The sequence below is a fragment of the Brachypodium distachyon genome, chromosome 5 (genome assembly GCF_000005505.3).
Source record: "Brachypodium distachyon strain Bd21 chromosome 5, Brachypodium_distachyon_v3.0, whole genome shotgun sequence".
Lineage (NCBI taxonomy): Eukaryota > Viridiplantae > Streptophyta > Magnoliopsida > Poales > Poaceae > Brachypodium > Brachypodium distachyon.
The window spans coordinates 28,050,678-28,073,925 of NC_016135.3; the positions used below are offsets into that span (position 1 = coordinate 28,050,678).

Genomic DNA, 23,248 nt, shown 5'->3' on the forward strand with positions numbered 1-23,248 from the left:
CTGCAACTTAATACCAGCGAGATTTGCTGGATAGCTTTCTCAAGGTGGACTTTTAGATATGGATGCATGCTGGATAGCGGTCCATATGTCTTGACGTAATGCCTACAATGTTAGAACCCGTGAACTATATCTTGTCATAATAGTATTGTTATACGTTCATGATTTTTCAATTGCCCAGCTGTAATTTGTTCACCCAGCATGTTTATTGTTCTTAGGAGAGACACCACTAGTGAAACTATGGCCCCCGGTCCTATTTTCCTCATTGAATACACCTTCTTTTAAGCACTTTTAATCATCATTTGCTCGCTGTTCCGTTTTTATTTAATTACTTCCAACCATTCGATAAAATTAATTCTCAAGTTTTCAGCAAGACGGGAAGATTGACAACCTTCTCGAAAAGTTGGGAGCAAGAGAGAGTTTGTGTTTGTGTGCAGGTCCACGCTTGTTGGAGCGCCAGCCAACAAGCAACCTACCGTGAGACTTCGAAGTCCTAATGGTTTAATAACCCTGGTTCCTTCACTGGGGGAAATTTCTGCTAGACTACATCATACCTTCCTCTTAGGGTTCCCAACGAGCGTGTGATCACGTCTACGAAGCATCATTATTCTTTTTAAAAAGTGAAGTTTCCAAATTTCTCAAAGTAAATCTATATGCCACGCTAACTCTTGTTCCCCAATGCAGCCGCTCGGAGACAGTAGCTTGAGATTCATTTACCTATGGGGTCTTTTTGGTTTAAAGATAAATATTTCTGAGTAAAGATCGCTTTTGCATCTATCAAATTCATTACTTGGAGGTTTTTTTATACTTGGTGCGAGATGATGCCGCCTCCATCATTCACCGTCTGGACCTTTCTCACTAAACATATAATGAATAGCAAGAAAACTACTAACTAGAGACATATTTTCAAGAGACCATTAGGAGGAGTGTTTATTGATACAGAAGAAAGAGTTGACGAGTTTATTACGGAAAACCAGGTGAAAACAAGAAATAAACGACATGGCATTGCCATCGGTTACAAAGTAAATGAAACCCAAGAAACAAGAACTTCCAAATGCACCCAATTTTCGAACAAATGTTGCCACAGAAAGCCGTGGTGCGTCTTGTTCACCTCACGCCTTCCGTCGAGTAAACCAGGTCCGATGTATATTGTTCAAAGAAAGCTTAGGATCTGAACATACCTTACGAAGGAGAATGAAAGACGCCTATGTAAGCGATGTTTTAGCTTAACAAGTTCACACCGTGTGCATATAGATAAGCATAGGTTAGTGGTGATTCGTCGAGATTGTAAATAAGGTTGTTCTATCATTGATCGATATGTTTTCCTTGCTATATAAACTTCTAGTCTAGCCAACATAGTTCTCGATGCACGGATCCAACTACTTTTCCATCTAAAATCCATGGTATCCAGGCAATGTACTCGATAACGTTCATCACCACGACTTGCTTTGCGGCGAGCCATGCCATCGATCCTTCTCTTACCAAGTTCACAAGCTTGCACATGGTTTCTCTTTTTTTTAGGAAGTGTCTAGGCAGTTCCAACCAATTAAAAACGACCTAGCAAGCTAGAAATTACATATGAATAGCCAAACAGAAACACATTAGAAACGATATCTGGCGGAGTAATCGAAATTACACATAAACAGACAGAGAGAATTGAAACACACTTTAGTAACGATATTTGGTGGAGTAATCCTTGGAAGCAATCGCCAGACCACGACCCTTACGAGCTCCTCGATAGACGGTCTCTACAATGTCAACAAACTCATGCTTGTCTTTCATCGCCCAGTTGATCTTGTTGTTGTTTCCCGTCCCGAGATCAATCATGATGTGCTTGTTGCGGAAGAAGAACATCACCGTCGATGGGTCATAGAGCTCGTACAGGGTGTTGAAGTCGGGAACCTCAGTGATGTCAACGAGGTAGGTTACCGCGAAGTTCTTTATTTTCTCAGCCACCCCTGCCAGCACCTCGTCCATCTGCATGGAGGTCTCGTCCCAATCGTGGCCGAAGCGGATCATGACGAGGCGCTCGTTCTCGGCCATGATGGCCTGGTCCACCGCCCATCCGGAGTGCAGGTGCGGCAGCAGGTACGACATCTTCTCCGCCCGCTGCCCGCTGCTTCTCCTGGTTAAGCGCCGCCTGATTTGTGATATCCATAGATCGATCTATCACGACCTAGTTGGGAAACTCGTAGCCAAGTGCTCTAGCTTCTTTTCTCAAGTATCTCACGGTTCAAGTTCTAGCTACACGTCCTGTGCATATATATGCACGAGTAGCCGACCAAAGACCACGGAAACCGACTCGTAGAAGACTTCCTAGTATGACACGTATCAGGACACACTTTACTATTCCTTAATTTTAAGTTGCATCAGTCCATCGTACGTCGTCCGTCTCCGTCCCTCTCCGCACACCCCGCTCGATCGAAAAACCAGAAGTCCCCTGCCCTGTGCACGCGAAAACCAATCCCGCGACGCACTCGCTACTTTCCAATTCCGAGTCTAATCCCGCACGGAAGAAACACCCAATACGCGCTGCGCTTCATCTGCTCGAGCGCCCTAGGCGAATCCGCCGCCGCCGCGCACCACCTTCAGATCCGCAGCCGCAGGCTCATCGGGCCGCTGCGCGCCTCCCTTCCCTCCTTAGCAGCAGGAGGAGGAAGCCCCTTCCCCTACCAACCCCGGACAAGCTGGATCCAGCCACGGCCACCCTTCACTGTGCACGCCCAGCCGCTCACCGCCGCCCGTACAACCACCTACCGCCGGGCACTCGCACGCCGTCACAACTAGCCGCACCACCATCTCCCCGCCAGCCCCGCGCCAGATCCAGCCAATGCAAGCGCCGCTGCCCCAGCCACCGGGCACCCAGCCCCCGCTGCGCCTTGCTCGGACGCCCACCGCAGACGAGATCCGGGGCCGCCGCCCCGGCGCCTCTTACACGCAGATTGTGTAGTTGCAAGTATGATTGATTCATGTGCAGCTGATGCATAATCATTCGGCAATGAGTAGCAGGTAAAATCCATATCTTATCATTGTTTAGATTAAAGTATTTTTGATTTAGCAAAATCTTTTGATATTCTAATTCAAACCACCAGCTTAATGTTGACGGTATCTGTGGAAGAAAATCCATTGCTTCTTCTCTGATTATTTTTCTTTTTCTTCAGGGCAATCTGCAGCATGAATAGGCAATTTGGTGGAAGAAAATCAATTGCTTCTTCGCTGGAGAGGTTGTTCCGATGTGCAGGTAAAATTCATACATGACTTGGTTGAACACAGATTCTTTTGGTTTCCTGGTTGTGACATGGTTTCTTGCATGATTTCTTTTAGCTACTATGTGAGAACTGATTTATGATGGTACATGTTTGACTATAGAAAAGCCGAGGGGCTAGATTGATACCTAGCAAGCTGGTCATCAAGAATGAATTTCATTCTGAACAGTCTGGTCTTGTAAGTTGAAACCTCCGCATCTGATTCTTTCCTTGACTGATCTATAACCATGTCTATTTTTCCTAGAAAAATACCTTATAGTTTTGCTAAATTTGATATATGCTTAACTGCTCGTATTTTCATCTTCGAGTCATATATGTTTTTTTAAGCTGAGTCATATATATTTAGCTGCACTTATTTGCTAATTTTGATGAAGTGCTCAGCAGTTAATTAACTTTTACTATGTTACAAAGTTGCCTATGTCACTCTGGTTTACTTCCAGACTTCAGTTTGTTGGTGTAATTTCCGACGGTCATAACCGAAAAATCATATCATGCGTACATGGTCTTGCAACCTTCTCCTTGTTGATCCTGTCCGACCTGGTAGACAAAAGAGAACTATCCTTTTGGTTCCCTGCTGTCTGCAGAGCACTGGTTAGTTACTACTCCTACCTTTTACTATGTAAAAACTTGTCTGTTTGGTTCTAAGAGTTGTAGTACTCAGCAGATCCATGTGTTTAGTTAGTTATCTATTGCCCTTTCTAGAAAAGTGAGGTTACGTTCTGTAGTACTCGAATGTCGAGAAAATGTTGCCTAGCTCTAACCCGCTGTTCCATGTCCCTATTTATATGATGCTCGATTTTTTTTGTTCCTTCTGCATTCCGCGAAGGATGCGACCGATTACTTTGAGGATCGTTACTGGGCACAGCACCACCGCACGTGCAATGCTGGACGGTCCACGATACCTGCCCGGAGCAAGTACACTCCGCCTAAGCAGCCGCACTACAACCAAAACAAGACCTCGGAGTTCATCATCAAGATCCTCAAGCTCACTGTCCCCCTGACCATTCTGGGCCTGGCCGTCGCCATCAGGATGTACACAAAATCAGAGCCGCTTGACTTAAATTTTTCTTTGATGTTGAAATAAGTAATTTTAGCGGTTTTCCTTTATCGCGTGATCTGTTTGGATGTAAACTGTCATTGAGTTGGTGGTCGAATGTTTGCGAGGTTTTTGAGGTGTTAGACTTGGTAAAATTAGTTAATTGATGTGAGGCTGGATTGGAACAAGTATGTCTTGATAGTTTTGCCCAGAAAATAAGCAGAAGCACACCCCAGATATTATTGGGAGGTAAATGCACGAACGTATTAGTTTCCTCTGCTTATCACTCCATAGCCTGTATGCTGAACCTGGTAAACGAACAAATAAGTGGTATTTGCCATTATTCTTGTTAAGGTACAAAATGTTTATCTCCCCGTTGCAACGCACGGGCACTTAACTAGTCAATTAACTATCTTGGGTTGGCTAGCGGTACTACTTCACGCTGACACGGACTCAACCGTATATTAGTGATAATGTTCTCAACCTAAGCCTCTTCCTATCTATCAAAACAGGCTCATCTTGCCACATATATGTCCAAATACACCTAACATAGGCATTTTGGAAGAAGTGGGCCGGAGATTCCGGTGTATTGCTCCAGAGACTCCGGTCAAGATGGAGACTCGAGATAAAAGGGGCGAAGACTCCAGCTAGTCCGGAGACTCCGGCCACTTTACCTCGGAGACTCCGGCCTGGGTGGTTTCAAAATTTTCATACAGGGATCGGGGTGGAGGGCAACCTAGTAGTTTCTCTCCTTTCACCCCGACTCCAAAAACCACCACCACTGCCATCTCATCTAGGATCGCCCCGGGGACGCCTTGCTGCCCTCGGATCTGCCGTGCCACCGGCAAATCCACTTCTCCACCGTCGGGGAACCTCCTCCCTGCCATGTGGAACTCCACCATGAAGGAAACGGGTGCCCTTTATTCTCCTCTCCCTCTCACAAGAGTCCTCCTCCCGGCAAGTCCAAGACTCCACCGCTCGCGCCGCAACGACAGAGCCGAGGGCAGAGCAGATCACGGCGGGGAGGCGGCGAGATCATGGTGCAACAGATCGGGCGTGCGAGAGCGCCCGCGGCGGCACCTCACGCTCCTTCCCGATGCTGACATGCACCAATTAATCCAATTGGGCGATGGTTATGGAGGTGAGCATGCAGACGTCGCCGCTCTGGGACGCGATTGTGGACGACGATGTCCCTCAGAGGGTGGACAAGCAGGAGACGCTGCTTTGCTCAACCCCTCCCGAGATGCATTGCATGCTCATCGGCAAGGGACGTGCCAAGGCGGCGTGGGAGACAATTCGGGTGCACCACCAAGGCAGCGATCATGTGTACGCATCGCACGCGAGTCGGCTGCGGACGGACTTCAAGACGATCGCCTTCAAGGACGACGAGCGGATCGGCGACTTCACGATGCGTATATATATATATCAAACCTCACGGGTTCCCTGCGCTCCCTCGGCGACACTGTCGACAAAGAAAAGGTTGTACGAAAATTCCTCTCTGTCGTCCCCTCACGATTTGTGCAGATCACTTTCTCAATGGAGATTGGAGACGCTGCTCAACCCAGCCACCCTCACGGTCGAGGAGGCCAGGAAAAAGTAGCCGCGTGGCGGCGGCAACGTGAGGAGTGACGGTGGCCGTGACCACGACCAGAGCAGCGGCAGGCCGAAGAACAGGCAGCCTAAGCAACAGGCTCCGCCGCCACCCAGTTCCGGTGACGAACCTGACCGGGACAATGCAGATATTGTGGCAAGAAGGGCTTCATGTGAGTAAATGTTCAATTTCGTGAGAGTATACTTTAGACGAATATCATAGTAGATGAGCTAGTAATATGTGTGAAACGTATCTATAATTTTTTATTGTTGCATGCTAGTTTTATATCACTGCTACATGTTTCTATTATGATCATACATCATTTTATAGCATTTTCTGGGACTAATTTGTTAACAATATGCCAAGTGTCGGTTCCTGTTTTTTGCTGTTTTTGGTTGCAGAAAAGTTGGTCTACCAAAGTTCGCAAAAAATCCCATGAAATTCAAGGAGTCCAAAGTATACCCGAGAAAGAAGCATGCCAAAAATCACCGGAAGGGGGGAGGTCACCAGCCAGGCTCGCAACCCTTGGTTGCGCCCCCCCTTCACGCGCGACTGGAGGTTGCGAGGTCGCCTCCCTTGGCACCCCGAGTACCCCCTTCGCGTGTAAATTGCCTCGGACATAAAAACATCGAGAGGAGAGGAATTTTCCATAAAAAGATACAGAGCCGCCGCCATGGCGAAACCCAAATTTGGGGGTTCAACAGACATGTTCCGGCACCCTGCCAGAGGCGGAAATCATCGCCGGAGGCGTCTACATCACCATGACTGCCTCTCCGATGATGCGTGAGTAGTTCATCCTTGGACTACGAGTCCATAGCAGTAGCTAGATGGTTGTCTTTTTCATGTGATTTAATAGAAAGATCTTGTGAGCTGCCTAACATGATCAAGATCAATATGATGTAATTGCTATGTGTTGTGTTTCCTTGGATCCGAGGAATTGTGAAGTTATGATCAGATTGTGCATGTTTATTATGGGATGCTATTTGTTGTCATGTCTATACTTTATTTACGTTCTTGCATGCTCTCTGATTTTTTGTGGTTACTTTGTCCAAGTAGTTGTATGCATCTCCAAGATGGAGTATATGCTCGATAGTAGGTTCATGCCTCCTTCGTCTTCGGGCTCGAGCGACAGAAACAAGGGCAAGGATATGTTGTTGCTTATAAGGGTAAAACTACGGTGTTTATATCCTTTTGTTGATGATAAATATTGCTTATATTATGTATTGTGCTTAAGGAGGTACTATGTTGCTTGCAACTTAAATCCTAGAGATGCAATGCTGGTTAAACAGTCTCGAAGTGCAGTATTAGTTAAAGATGCGGTTCAGTAACGGTTTTTTATGTTTTACGTAATGCCTACATGAATATACACATGAACTTTCTTGTTTCCATAATATTGTTATTCCAATACTGTCAATTGCCTGGCTGTAATTTGTTTACCCAACAATTTTTCTTTATTATTTATGGAGAGACACCACTAGTGAAACTATGGCCCTCGGTCCATTCTTTCACATTGATTACGACTTTGTGTACTTGCTTTTCACCATTACTAGCTTGATGAAGCGATTTATATTTATTGCTTTCATCTATATCTCCCACACTATAAGTTTAATACTTTGTATCCAGCAAGACGGGAAGATTGGCAATCTTCCTGAAACTTTGGGGACAAAGGTGTTTTTTGTGCTGTGTGTAGGTCTACTATAAAATTTGTTGGAGCATTAGATTTCCTACTGGTACGATAACCTTGGTTTCACAATTGAGGGAAACTTGTTCATGCTACATCACACATTTCACTTGGGGTTCCCAACGGGTGTCATCGGCACCATTAGCTAGATCTTCCATGCGAGTATCAAAACAAGCTACGGATATACCACACTTCACATAGAACGGATACTAAACATGACATGGTAGGTCAAAAAGCTAATATATAAAACAGACCACAACACCAAGGCCAACTCACAACATGGCACGATTCCGAGATACAATGCACCAGTCACATCACATACCACAATGAGGAAAAAACATTTGCAAAGGAGAAACACATACAAAACTGTAGCCTCCGGCAGGGTAGCTGCGGTACAACTGCCCCAGCACCAATGGAACATCATGAGGAATCACAGCAAAAGAACACAACGGAAGGGCACACAAATTATCAGACTCCGTGTTTGAAGTCATAACCTCGCGAAACAGGGGGAAATTGCAGCCAACAACAGTTCTATAACTGACTTCATATTTTCTTAAACTTATCATGAAGTATCATGCTAGTTATTCAGTTATGCAGAAAATATGCATGGGTGAATGCAAAAGGGTTTTCATGAGAGGACAACATTGACAAAATTAGTGTTCGTGATGTCCTTAGATGGTTACTAAAAAAACTTGTTTGTAAGGATTAAACTGTGTCATAAGTATTCACATCCTTCAATATTTCTCTTCGATGGACTATCCAACAATATTGTATCTTACTGCCCGACAATATCAGTTTTAAAAGATAATTCACATAGTAAGCATTAACACTAATCCTCAAATATTCTGTACCTCCTTTGAATCTATCAAATTTGAAATCCACATGTCTAACTATTTTATCCAAGTCCGCCAACTACTCATACACAAGGTCTCATGGAGCTTCCAGTCCAAGAACTAAACATGCAGAGATTATCATAGATATTCACCAGGAAAATCCAATTTCCTAGTCTACCTATCCAAAATCAGGAGATTGTCATCTTTGTCTAGCCTACCAATCCAAAATGTTCCAAGTATCACACGTCAACCAAATTGAAATGAAAAATCGAGAATATGATATAGAATTGTATCGATTGTCAACCCCTTTTCATAATAATTCCACAAGATTAAAAATCGAACAAGTTCAATTACTTCGACCATACACAATACTAACAATCCAAACCCTAAAGATCATGTCCTTGTATAAAGTCAGCCTGCGGACAGCCATAGGGCCAAGACTCATAATCACCTTCTAAGTTGTATGCATCTCTAGCTATAATGAATTATAGCAGGAGTAGGGTTTCCTCACCGTAGGGCCCCCGAACATGGGCAGATCGTGTGTGCAGTCCCTTTCTTGGACATCCGCCGCCTTACGCCATGTCTATTAGCCACCCTAGATGGGATCTGAAAGGATCTAGAGGGTTGACTAGAGGAGGGGTGAATAGGCAACTACAAATTTTACTTCTTTTCTTTTCAATTTGGGGATTGCTCAAATAAATGTTCTCTAGATTATGCAACTAGGTGAACAGTCATATATGACGAGAAATATACTACTAGCAATAGATATGAAAGCAAGTAAGCTAGTAGCAACTAGTAAAGGTAAGTTGAGAGATAACAAACATAGTGACACGCAGATTTATCTCGGAATTCACTTCCCAATGGAAGCTACGTCTCCGTTGGAGCGGTGTGGTATCACCATAGTGAATACCGAATAGCAGTCAAATGGCACACAGTATCTCCTTCATGTCCTTCCACCGATGTGGAGAGGCACAGACCACTATGTTGCTGTTGAGGTTGACAACTAGTACCTTGACAAGGATGAGGTACACTCCACAACTTGGAGGGTCCTCACCAAATCAACGCGAGTCACCAAGACTCCGAGCTTCAAGGCCAGGGCTCACTCCAAGGTAGGAGAAGCCTGTATAGAGTGTCTAGAAAATGTAGTCGTTGCTAGAAAACTTACCCTGAAGTCTCCGGCCTGGAGACCGGAGTCTCTAGACTAGCCCGGAGCTTCCGGACCAACCGTGGTCCGGGATCTCCGGCCTGGCCGGAGACTTCCACAAGTCTCCAGGTACACTCCGGCCATACTCCGGACAGGGCATCAGAACGTTACGCAAAATGCGCAGCTCTTTGCCCAAGTCCAAGAATAATGAGACTGGATGCCCTGAGTCTGGAGTCTACTGTGATTTTCACACCGAAGTCTCTGGTCTAGCACCCTGGAGTCTCCGGGCTGTTTCTAACAGCCACTATGCTTTGGAACCTATCATTCACCAATGTTGTTGGGAAGTCTATGGGATGTATATTTGGTATTCTACTAGGTAGATGATTTCCCCATACCTTCCATTGAGCAACCCCTAGAAAAACTACGGGCCGGCCACGGCTGCCTTGTGGCCATCCTCCCTGAGGCCTTTTGGGAGGTGATGCGTGACTTCCGTCGCTGTCGTCTCGGTGTCGTGGATTCCGCTTCACCTCAGCGTGCAGATTGTAGGAAAGAAATCCGAACTTGGTAAGTGGAGTAAGTCTAAAGCAAGCAGGTTGATCAGTACGGTTGAGTCCGTGTCAGCGTGAAGTAGTACTGCTAGCCAACCCAAGATAGTTAATTGAGCGTTGCAACGGGGAGATAAACATTTTGTACCTTAACAAGAATAATGGCAAATACCACTTATTTGTTCGTTTACCAGGTTCAGCATACAGGCTATGGAGTGATAAGCAGAGGAAACTAATACGATCGTGCATTTACCGGCCAATAAAATGTGGGGTGTGCTTCTGCTTATTTTCTGGGCAAAACTATCAAGACATACTTGTTCCAATCCAGCCTCACATCAATTAACTAATTTTACCAAGTCTAACACCTCAAAAACCTCGCAAACATTCGACCACCAACTCAATGACAGTTTACATCCAAACAGATCACGCGATAAAGGAAAACCGCTAAAATTACTTATTTCAACATCAAAGAAAAATTTAAGTCAAGCGGCTCTGATTTTGTGTACATCCTGATGGCGACGGCCAGGCCCAGAATGGTCAGGGGGACAGTGAGCTTGAGGATCTTGATGATGAACTCCGAGGTCTTGTTTTGGTTGTAGTGCGGCTGCTTAGGCGGAGTGTACTTGCTCCGGGCAGGTATCGTGGACCGTCCAGCATCGCACGTGCGGTGGTGCTGTGCCCAGTAACGATCCTCAAAGTAATCGGTCGCATCCTTCGCGGAATGCAGAAGGAACAAAAAAAATCGAGCATCATATAAATAGGGACATGGAACAGCGGGTTAGAGCTAGGCAACATTTTCTCGACATTCGAGTACTACAGAACGTAACCTCACTTTTCTAGAAAGGGCAATAGATAACTAACTAAACACATGGATCTGCTGAGTACTACAACTCTTAGAACCAAACAGACAAGTTTTTACATAGTAAAAGGTAGGAGTAGTAACTAACCAGTGCTCTGCAGACAGCAGCGAACCAAAAGGATAGTTCTCTTTTGTCTACCAGGTCGGACAGGATCAACAAGGAGAAGGTTGCAAGACCATGTACGCATGATATGATTTTTCGGTTATGACCGTCGGAAATTACACCAACAAACTGAAGTCTGGAAGTAAACCAGAGTGACATGGGCAACTTTGTAACATAGTAAAAGTTAATTAACTGCTGAGCACTTCATCAAAATTAGCAAATAAGTGCAGCTAAATATATATGACTCAGCTTAAAAAAACATATATGACTCGAAGATGAAAATACGAGCAGTTAAGCATATATCAAATTTAGCAAAACTATAAGGTATTTTTCTAGGAAAAATAGACATGGTTATAGATCAGTCAAGGAAAGAATCAGATGCGGAGGTTTCAACTTACAAGACCAGACTGTTCAGAATGAAATTCATTCTTGATGACCAGCTTGCTAGGTATCAATCTAGCCCCTCGGCTTTTCTATAGTCAAACATGTACCATCATAAATCAGTTCTCACATAGTAGCTAAAAGAAATCATGCAAGCAACCATTTCACAACCAGGAAACCAAAAGAATCTGTGTTCAACCAAGTCATGTATGAATTTTACCTGCACATCGGAACAACCTCTCCAGCCGTAGGCTCTTCAATTATGACCTTCACTTGCTACAATAAAAATAGGGAAATATGAGTGCTGAAGGAAAAAAATATTTGTTGTTGTTGCTGCTGTTAATGCACGAAGCATTTGAAATACTTGAATGGTAATTCAGAATTTGCTTTGTAAAATTAAGGCATCTAAAGATGTGTGCACTGATAGAAATGGCCGAGAATTAGGAAGACCAATCGTTTGGAAAAAAAGGATGCTCGCCCTGCTGTAAATGTGTTAGTCGGGTTTTGAAGTAAATTATCCTCTTAAGTATTCTTTTCTAACTGCAATAAGCTCATGTAACCAGCACCGCTAGAGCTCTTCAAGATTACTAACAATCAAATCTGTAACAGAAAGCAGCAAAGCTCACATACAAAGTAATAGGTCATTATTTTATAATCCCAATGGTGGTATGGTCTGGGATGATAAAACGACCAAGGTGGCGGGCTGGCAGCTCCCTTTTTATTCTTCATTAACTGGAGTAATGAGAATCACTGTAAACTAACATCAAGTATTGCAGTGATGAGATATAAAAATACACATTTGTCTTAAGACAAAATTAATATCATGTATTTTTGTGTACAGTGTACTAAACTACTAATTTGTCCCTCTTAGGCTCATACGTATTATATTACAAGAAAAGGAACACACGCCTGCAGAGGTTCAAAACAAGATTGGTTAACTACCTTATTGTAGTCTGGAAATTGCTTAAACTGCTCTGCTGAGGCTGGGATTAGCCTGGTCCGCAATCCAGCAAGCTGCTGCAACCATTCCACAATGTGCGGACAACCGTGAAGGCGGGCTTGAAGCTGCATAGCAGCAGCACAGGATTTACTTTAAGATGTTTCCTATTCTCAATCTACGCTAAGATGATCAGCAATAAGGCTCACGATGGTATATGTACTCTTGCCTTGGACTTCTCTATGAGAACATAACTCTGGTCGTATCCACCGAACTGCAGGAATACTTCATAAGGCTTCTTCATGCAGAGTCTGAGGTATCTAAGAAGTGCAATCAGCTCCTTCATTACTCTAATACCTACCAAGGGCACAGAATTGCTACCTGACTATTCATGCTGCAGATTGCCCTGAAGAAAAAGAAAAATAATCAGAGAAGAAGCAATTGATTTTTTTCCACCAAATTGCCTATTCATGCTGCAGATTGCCCCGAAGAAAAGGAAAAATAATCAGAGAAATAGCAATGGATTTTCTTCCACAGATACCGTCAACATTAAGCTGGTGGTTTGAATTAGAATATCAAAAGATTTTGCTAAATCAAAAATACTTTAATCTAAACAATGATAAGATATGGATTTTACCTGCTACTCATTGCCGAATGATTATGCATCAGCTGCACATGAATCAATCATACTTGCAACTACACAATCTGCGTGTAAGAGGCGCCGGGGCGGCGGCCTCGGATCTCGTCTGCGGTGGGCGTCCGGGCAAGGCGCAGCGGGGGCGGGGTGCCTGGTGGCGGGGGTAGCGGCGCTTGCATTGGCCGGATCTGGCGCGGGGCTGGCGGGGAGATGGTGGTGCGGCTAGTTGCGGCGGCGTGCGAGTGCCCGGCTGTAGGTGGTTGTACGGGCGGCGGTGAGCGGTTGGGGGCACGGCTGGGCGTGCACAGTGAAGGGCGGCCGTGGCGGGATCCAGCTTTTCCGGGGTTGGCAGGGGAAGGGGCTTCCTCCTCCTGCCGAGGAGGGAAGGGAGGCGCGCAGCGGCCCGAGGAGCCTGCGGCGGCGGATCTGAAGGAGGTGCGCGGCGGCGGCGGATTCGCCTAGGGCGCTCGAGCTGATGAAGGGCAGCGCATATCGGGTGTTTCTTCCGTGCGGGATTAGAATCAGAATTGGAAAGAAGCGAGTGCGTTGCGGGATTGATTTTCGCATGCGCAAGGCAGGGGACTTCTGGTTTTTCAATCGAGCGGGGCGTGCGGAGAGGGACAGAGACGGACAACATACGATGGACTGACGCAACTGAAAATTAAGGAATAACTAGTTAAGTTCCCGTGCGTTGCTACGAACTAACAGAGAAAATTATAAAGTCATCAATTAAAGGTTTTTTTTCTTGCAAATGCATGCCAAACAAAACACATTACCAAATCACATGAAATCCCAAGTTTTTTTCTTCTTTCTCGGCTAAACTTTAAGAAGTTTGATTTAACACAAAGTTATAACTTATGACATTTAGAAACGAAGATAGTATTTAACGAGCTCATTCAATATCTTGTAAACAAAATAAGAGAAACTATATGCAGAGAATGTATGTCTACATCGGGATTGAAAGTGTTGCTTCACCACAGGAACTTTATGAACTCTTATTAAAAAGGCATTTGTCATACGATGGGAGACACCTTTGAGGCTTCGGCCATAGGATCAGTAACCTTCTAAGTCTAAGAACCTTCTCGAGTTCAGTAAACTGAATCAGCAGGAATGTATATTTTGCTATGTATATTCTGCCTCCAGGTAACTATAGCGATACACAAACATTTATACATTTCGATCAAATGTGTTTGAAGCTAGCCTCTCCTTCCATGCATCCGGTTTAGCAACCTGAAAAAAGGCAAGAGTTGTAAAAATTTACATCTCAGGCTAAGAACTTAAGATGCCAAGCAAAATTTCAGACTTCAATCTTTCAGTTGGGACCAACAGTACATAAAATTGAAAAAATGATGCATTAAAAGAATTCCATAGCCTCACCAAACTGTTCACAATTCATATTGTAGCATTATTGCTTGATTAAATATAATCAGAAGGGTCACTGGGTCAGGCATTTAAAAATGTAGAAACATCCATGTCAGCTAAATCATAGATAAGGACAGCCCGATGCTCATATACTTTTTCAAGTCATCTTACACACTACAACACTAACCAGAGATACATTGTCCCTTTGTATTAGAAACTGGGAGTACCAAAAAACGAAGGTGAATAGAAATATGCCATACGAAAGGAAGTAACTGGCAGCGCAGGCGTAGTGCACAAGAGTAAGAAGAAAACACATGAAATTGCAATCAAGTATGTGAACTGGCTGACGATACCTTACGACAATGCCCCCATGAAACACCTTATTCTCTAAATAGTGGTTTGATAGCAGTATACAGGCTGTCATCAAATACGCAGGTACCGGCTGCATCAGCAGCTGCGCCTACAGAAAATTATCGATTTGTTTGAGATCTACAAGATTAGAACTTTGTTCTAGCTCTATAGGAGAAACCCATATCAGTTTTAGACGTCAGTGTTAGATAAGGAAAAAAATAACAGTGCAGAGCAGTAAAGAGAGACAAATCGCCTACCAGGATTCATGTGCATCTGCAAAAGGCAGTAAAGCAGAAGGAAAAGAAAACGCTTATTTACCTTGTTGACCAACAGTTTTTTTACTGCTATTATATATTGGAACCAGGGTAAGAGTACAATATGTAGATGCAAGGTTCTCAGTTTCTACCCTTCTTTTAGCTCTTCCGATTCCCATGTAACTGAAATTAGCTACTGCAAGTTAGGTACAATTGTACAATGAAAAATGTTCTTACCTTGCAACTGAAATTAGCCCTTCCAATTCCACCATGGAAAATGAAAAATCAGATAGGTATGATAATCCATAACCCATATCAGTTCTACAAATTAAATTAGCTTACCTTAATTTGGAAGCCCATCTTTCCTGGACGCAGATAGGACAAATGTTCTTTCTTGTCATGATCAATAATTGAATAAGGTACTAACCTCCACAACAACAGAGTTTGCAGGTCAGAAGTTGTACCTTCATACATGATACATAACACTGAAGTAATATTACTTACTGAGACACAATAGCACCCCTCCCCCTGCATTGTGAATCGCTCTTTTTCTATCTAGGATATGCTAATCACAAAGTAGAACAAGCTTAAAGAAATTAACATATCAATGCTTGCTAGATGTTGTTACACCTAATTCACCCCAAACTCTGGCACAATCCAAATTCCTCAGTTCAAAATTGTTCTAAAATTGTCTACAGTTGGGTAGATCATCTCAACGGAGGGTAGTAACGAGAAGGCATGATCAGTATAAAGTGGATTAAGGAATCATATTGCGCGACGGTGGCGGAGGGGAACGGCGACGGTGGTCGTCAGGCTTACCCGCGGAGGCGAATTGGCGCTCGAAACACCCCCTTTGAAAATCTTGGAGCGCTTGTCAAACAAAAACAATGTGAAATGATGCATGTGTGTGATACAAATACCCGTATACAATGAAATGTGGAGCACTTGCAAATTGACTGATTGATCCAGCATTGCACGTGTGATAATCAGTGCCAAGGAGAATCTATAAAACAATTGGAGGTAGCTAATCCTGCACAATAAAACTGCAAGCTTCTTCCCGTGCATAGACAGTACAATACCTCGCATGGTGGGCAGTGGCCTTCTTGGGCAAGCTCAATGTGACTGCACTCTGGATTTCCCTACAAGCAAACCAGAAATGTATCCCTCTTTTAGACTTGCTATGACCAATTCACTGAACCACATGTCATGAAAAAGAACATTTTTTCATAAAGCTTGCAGGTCCATACGATATTTTTCAAACCTGCCTGAAAGAAAGGGGCTTATCCCTGAATCCTAAATCAGATTTCTACGTCATTCATTTTTTCTTCAAGTGCACTTATATATTACATAGTACGAATACAATAACTATAAGAACTGTGAGGTAAAAAATAATAATCAGGAATCCTGTAATTCATGTAGACCTATAACTCAATTTTGAGGTGAGAATACCTCAATGCAAGAACGCATTAGATGAAATCATGATGCAACTGTCACACACTAAACTAAAGAATATGTAAGACCTTGACATCGAGGAAATTAAAATATGCATTAACAACATAGTGTAAGTATAATGTGTGATCAAGAAATTCAGAGGGTAAATCGTATACTACAAGCAAAAATAAGGCCGTTCTCTACTCTCTTTTTCCTGACGTCTTATATAATGTACTTCTCATCCACAGCAGTTTGTAAGTTTCACTAATTAATTAATAAGGAAACTCACCGATGACGTCTTATATAATGTACTTCTCATCCACAGCAGTTTGCCGATACCCCTTGTTTCATTAGAAGGGGCAGTTTTTGTAGGGCCTTGTACAGAGATATACCAGCACCTCAGATTTTATCTTTGCTGCTGAACACGTAAGACCATAATATGACCTGCCTGAAGCAAGAGCTAGTTAGAATTGACACATAAGAAACTCAGAAGCACACCTACCTAGCAAATCGACCAGATGCCCAATTTCCCCCTCAGCTTACGTGATTCATACGCACAGGGCAGCTGGGGAGGCACGGCCCCTCAGCCTCCTCGTGCTCCCACGAGGCAGCATCGGAGCGGCCAGTAAGATTCGGTGGTCGTGGCGGCGCGGCCACCTGCGGATGGCGGGGCTGCGGCGGTGGTGTGGGAGGGACAGCCACAGGGCTGCGGCGGCGCGCGAGGCCAGCGGCCCGCGAGGCGACGGGGCAGGAGGATTCCAGCAGCGGCGACACGAGGACCACGAGACGAATCAGTAGGAAACAAGTAATACGCGAAGCGGCGAATCCCATGGATTCGAGGGAGAAACGAGAAAAAGAAGGAGAAGAAGATGGGTTTAGGGTTTGAGACCAGCGGGAGGACGCGCGGCGGCGGTCTAACAGCGGCTGAGGTGCGCGGATCGCGGCTGCGCGGTGGCGGCTGATGTGCGAATTACGGCGGCGCCGTCGGACGTAGCGGCGGGAGGACGCACGTGCCGGCCGCCTGGATCTCGATGCCGCCACCATCTCCTTATCCCGCGGCATCCGCGGTGGAGGGCGATGGCGGCGGCGTCCGCGGTGGAGGGCACCGGCATCGGCTGCGGCCTGCGGGGCAGGAGGGCGGCGTCGGTGCGGTGGACGGCGGCTCTATGTGGGCAGATGGAGCGGGCGAGCAGGCTGCGGCGAGGGAAGCGGGGAAATTTCTTTTCCTTTGCGTTTCTACCAGAGGAGATAGGGAGGCGCAGCGGGTCGGGTGTTTGCGGGACTCGGAAGTCGGAGCGGGCGGGCGGGCGCAGCACTAATGAAACTGGGAATCAAGAAGCAGCAGAGATAAAGCGTGTCCTAATCCGTGTCGTACTAGGAAGTCCTCTACGAGTCGGTTTCCGTGATCTTTGGTTGGCTACTCGTGCATATATATGCACAGGACGTGTAGCTATAACTTGAACCGTGAGATACTTGAGAAAAAAAGAGCACTTGGCTACGAGTTTCCCAACTCGGTCGTGCTAGATCGATCTGTGGATATCACGAATCAGGCAGGAGAAGCCGGCGGAGAAGATGTCGTACCTGCTGCCGCACCTGCACTCCGGATGGGCGGTGGACCAGGCCATCATGGCCGAGAACGAGCGCCTCGTCATGATCCGCTTCGGCCACGATTGGGACGAGACCTGCATGCAGATGGACGAGGTGCTGGCAGGGGTGGCTGAGAAAATAAAGAACTTCGCGGTAACCTACCTCGTTGACATCACTGAGGTTCCCGACTTCAACACCCTGTACGAGCTCTATGACCCATCGACGGTGATGTTCTTCTTCCGCAACAAGCACATCATGATTGATCTCGGGACGGGAAACAACAACAAGATCAACTGGGCGATGAAAGACAAGCATGAGTTTGTTGACATTGTAGAGACCGTCTACCGAGGAGCTCGTAAGGGTCGTGGTCTGGCGATTGCTCCCAAGGATTACTCCACCAAATATCGTTACTAAGATGTGTTTCAATTCTCTCTGTCTGTTTATGTGTAATTTCGATTACTCCGCCAGATATCGTTTCTAATGTGTTTCTGTTTGGCTATTCATATGTAATTTCTAGCTTGCTAGGTCGGTACAACATGTGACCCTTGATGTGACTATATATACGTTTGGTAATGCTAACACGGTCGTACTCAAACATGCTCTCCCATGTGATGTCGGTCAACTTTAAAAATAATACACTTCACGTATACGCCTTCAACTCTACTAATTAAGATCTACGGTGCGATGTTCGTGAAGTAGCAAATTACTAGCCGCCTCCTTTGTTTTTTTTGCGTTGTTCTACGGTGGTGGGCAAGATTTTGGGTCTAAAACAATGTTGTAGCCGATTTCCTGCTGATTGGTTGACATGTGTGCACTTTGTCACAAGCGACAACCGATGATTATAATTAGGTGTGTGGTTGTCTATTTCAGTTGCTGGATGATTATGCACATATGTAGCTCTCCAAGAATGAACGGAAGGAGTGCATGTAAATATATTGAATTGTTAAGCTATTGAACTTTTAATCACGGTTTAATGTAGATTCGATGAAATTTGTGTTTCTCTGAGACTAAACTTTGCCTTGTTCATTGACAGTGTACTAGATATTTGTCTCCTAACTGACTTGCTTTTAATTGGTTGGAACTGCCTAGACACTTCCTAAAAAAAAGAGAAACCATGTGCAAGCTTGTGAACTTGGTAAGAGAAGGATCGATGGCATGGCTCGCCGCAAAGAAAGTCGTGGTGACGAACGTTATCGAGTAAATTGCCTGGATACCATGAATTTTAGATGGAAAAGTAGTTGGATCCGTGCATTGAGAGCTATGTTGGCTAGACTAGAAGTTTATATAGCAAGGAAAACATATGGATCAATGATAGAACAACCTTTGTTACAATCTCGACGAATCACCACTAACCTATGCTTATCTATATGCACACGGTGTGAACTTGTTAAGCTAAAACATCACTTTCATAGGCGTCTTTCGTTCTCCTTCGTAAGGTATGTTCAGATCCTAAGCTTTCTTTGAACAATATACGACATCTTCTCCGCCGGCTGCCTGCTGCTTCTCCTGGTTAAGCGCCGCCTGATTCATGATATCCACGGATCGATCTATCACGACCTAGTTGGGAAACTCGTAGCCAAGTGCTCTTCTTTTCTCAAGTATCTCACGGTTCAAGTTCTAGCTACACGTCCTGTGCATATATATGCACGAGTAGCCGACCAAAGACCACGGAAACCGACTCGTAGAAGACTTCCTATTACGACACGTACTAGGACACACTTTCCCTACTAGTACAACGATACTTACCATATCTTTACTATTCCTTAATTTTCAGTTGCGTCAGTCCATCGTACGTCGTCCGTCTCCGTCCCTCTTCGCACGCCCCGCTCGATCGAAAAACAGAAGTCCCCTGCCCTGCGCACGCAAAAACCAATCCCGCGGCGCACTCGCTTCTTTCCAATTCCGATTCTAATCCCGCACGGAAGAAACACCCAATACGCGCTGCCCTTCATCTGCTCGAGCGCCCTAGGCAAATCCGCCGCCGCCGCGCACCTCCTTCAGATCCGCCGCCGCAGGCTCCTCGAGCCGCTGCGCGCCTCCCTTCCCTCCTTAGCAGCAGGAGGAGGAAGCCCCTTCCCCTACCAACCCCGGACAAGCTGGATCCAGCCACGGCCACCCTTCACTGTGCACGCCCAGCCGCTCACCGCCGCCCGTACAACCACCTACAGCCGGGCACTCGCACGCCGCCGCAACTAGCCGCACCACCATCTCCACACCAGCCCCGCGCCAGATCTGGCCAATGCAAGCGCCGCTGCCCCAGCCACCAGGCACCCCCCCCCCCCCCCGCTGCGCCTTGCCCGGACGCCCACCGCAGACGAGATCCGGGGCCGCCGCCCCGGCGCCTCTTACACGCAGATTGTGTAGTTGCAAGTATGATTGATTCATGTGTAGCTGATGCATAATCATTCGGCAATGAGTAGCAGGTAAAATCCATATCTTATCATTGTTTAGATTAAAGTATTTTTGATTTAGCAAAATCTTTTGATATTCTAATTCAAACCACCAGCTTAATGTTGACGGTATCTGTGGAAGAAAATCCATTGCTTCTTCTCTGATTATTTTTCTTTTTCTTCGGGGCAATCTGCAGCATGAATAGGCAATTTGGTGGAAGAAAATCAATTGCTTCTTCTCTGATTATTTTTCTTTTTCTTCGGGGCAATCTGCAGCATGAATAGGCAATTTGGTGGAAGAAAATCAATTGCTTCTTCTCTGATTATTTTTCTTTTTCTTCAGGGCAATCTGCAGCATGAATAGGCAGGTAGCAATTCTGTGCCCTTGGTAGGTATTAGAGTAATGAAGGAGCTGATTGCACTTCTTAGATATCTCAGACTCTGCATGCTCTTCTTGAAGAAGCCTTATGAAGTATTCCTACAGTTCGGTGGATACGACTAGAGTTATGTTCTCATAGAGAAGTCCAAGGCAAGGGTACATATACCATCGTGAGCTTCAAGCCCGCCTTCACGGTTGTCCGCGACAAAAGTAAGAGATGCTTCCTACTTCTCATCGGGGGGGGGGGGGGGGCAACCAGTGTCAAGGATCACGTGACGGCGGCGACAGCTGCAGAGGTTCCGTTCCATCATGCAGTTTTCCATGAAAGTCGTGGATGGTGTGTAGTGTCTGGGCATGCACATTGTGGAATGGTTGCAGCAGCTTGCTGGATTGCGGACCAGGCTATTCCCAGCCTCAGCAGAGCAGTTTAAGCAATTTCCAGACTACAATAAGGTAGTTAACCAATCTTGTTTTGAACCTCTGCAGGTGTGTGTTCCTTTTCTTGTAATATAATACGTATGAGCCTAAGAGGGACAAATTAGTAGTTTAGTACACTGTACACAAAAATACATGATATTAATTTTGTCTTAAGACAAATGTGTATTTTTATATCTCATCCTTGCAATACTTGATGTTAGTTTACAATGATTCTCGTTACTCCGGTTAATGAAGAATAAAAAGGGAGCTGCCAGCCCACCACCTTGGTCGTTTTATCATCCCAGACCATACCACCATTGGGATTATAAAATAATGACCTATTACGTTGTATGTGACCTTTGCTGCTTTCTGTTACAGATTTGATTGTTAGTAATCTTGAAGAGCCCTAGCGGTGCTGGTTACATGAGCTTATTGTAGTTGGAAAAGAATACTTAAGAGGATAATTTACTTCAAAACCCGACTAACACATTTACAGCAGGGCGAGCATCCTTTTTTTCCAGACAATTCATCTTCCTAATTCTCGGCCATTTCTATCAGTGCACACATCTTTAGATGCCTTAATTTTACAAAGAAAATTCTGAATTACCATTCAAGTATTTCAAATGCTTCGTGCATTAACAGCAGCAACAACAACAAATATTTTTTTCCTTCAGCACTCATATTTCCCTATTTTTATTGTAGCAAGTGAAGGTCATAATTGAAGAGGATACGGCTGGAGAGGTTGTTCCGATGTGCAGGTAAAATTCATACATGACTTGGTTGAACACAGATTCTTTTGGTTTCCTGGTTGTGACATGGTTGCTTGCATGATTTGTTTTAGCTACTATGTGAGAACTGATTTATGATGGTACATGTTTGACTATAGAAAAGCCGAGGGCCTAGATTGATCCCTAGCAAGCTGGTCATCAAGAATGAATTTCATTCTGAACAGTCTGGTCTTGTAAGTTGAAACCTCTGCATTTGATTCTTTCCTTGATTGATCTATAACCATGTCTATTTTTCCTAGAAAAATAACTTATACTTTTGCTAAATTTGATATATGCTTAACTGCTCGTATTTTCATCTTCTTCGAGTCATATATGTTTTTTTAAGCTGAGTCATATATATTTAGCTACACTTATTTGCTAATTTTGATGAAGTGCTCAGCAGTTAATTAACTTTTACTATGTTACAAAGTTGCCGATGTCACTCTGGTTTACTTCCAAACTTCAGTTTGTTGGTGCAATTTCCGACGGTCATAACCGAAAAATCATATCATGCGTACATGGTCTTGCAACTTTCTCCTTGTTGATCTTGTCCGACCTGGTAGACAAAAGAGAACTATCCTTTTGGTTCCCTGCTGTCTGCAGAGCACTGGTTAGTTACTACTCCTACCTTTTACTATGTAAAAACTTGTCTGTTTGGTTCTAAGAGTTGTAGTACTCAGCAGATCCATGTGTTTAGTTAGTTATCTATTGCCCTTTCTAAAAAAGAGAGGTTACGTTCTGTTGGTTAGATGATATTTTGTCGTATAGATTGGTTCACGAGCTTCTTCGTAAGATGAAACTGGTTGTGGGTATTTCTTTTGCTCTTGTACCACAGTTCAGTTTGCACACTAGAAAAATCTCCATAGTTTTGCATGAGGAGTACAGAGTACCAAAATCCCAGGTGGTCATGCCATTTGAGAGTCTTTCTCTTTGCTCAAGAATCTATTTGTATCCCTTAATAACCGTTGTTGTCAATCTCTATACTGATTTATCATCCAGAGTTTCGCACAGAAATTGAAATCATATTTGATGTTATTTGTTATAGAAAAACAGGGCATTCATCCCACGTCTATTCTTACTAACTGAAACCTCCATGAATCCAAGTTTTTACAAAATAGTAAGCTTCTTTGCGCATGATGAATGCTAGCCCAAGTCAGAACAAATTCGAATGTCGAGAAAATGTTGCCTAGCTCTAACCCGCTGTTCCATGTCCCTATTTATATGATGCTCGATTTTTTTTGTTCCTTCTGCATTTCGCGAAGGACGTGACCGATTACTTTGAGGATCGTTACTGGGCACA

General features: G+C 44.6%; 2 protein-coding genes and 1 long non-coding RNA gene across 5 annotated transcripts; 1 reads left to right on the forward strand and 2 right to left on the reverse strand.

Moving 5' to 3' along the window:
- Positions 1-1,665: 1,665 nt before the first annotated feature.
- On the reverse strand, positions 1,666-2,094 carry LOC100837346 (thioredoxin-like protein YLS8). The gene has a single exon (XM_010242346.1). It carries the CDS (start codon positions 2,092-2,094, stop codon positions 1,666-1,668), a length of 429 nt encoding a protein of 142 aa, XP_010240648.1.
- Positions 2,095-13,892: 11,798 nt separating this feature from the next.
- LOC104585473 lies at positions 13,893-17,687 on the reverse strand. 3 transcript variants are annotated; one of them, XR_001408118.2, is made up of 5 exons: positions 16,952-17,687; positions 16,698-16,856; positions 15,482-16,116; positions 14,726-15,404; positions 13,893-14,240 (listed from the first exon to the last, which is right to left on the reverse strand). It is a non-coding gene; the product is annotated as an uncharacterized LOC104585473 (long non-coding RNA). The 3 variants fall into 3 exon arrangements; XR_002961302.1 differs by having other exon boundaries at positions 14,726-16,116; positions 16,698-16,852; positions 16,952-17,686; XR_002961301.1 differs by having other exon boundaries at positions 14,726-16,116; positions 16,952-17,686.
- A 293-nt stretch (positions 17,688-17,980) lies between these two features.
- Positions 17,981-18,409, forward strand: LOC100837645 (thioredoxin-like protein YLS8). The gene has a single exon (XM_003580820.2). The coding sequence runs from the start codon at positions 17,981-17,983 to the stop codon at positions 18,407-18,409; it is 429 nt and encodes a 142-aa protein (XP_003580868.1).
- Positions 18,410-23,248: the final 4,839 nt, after the last annotated feature.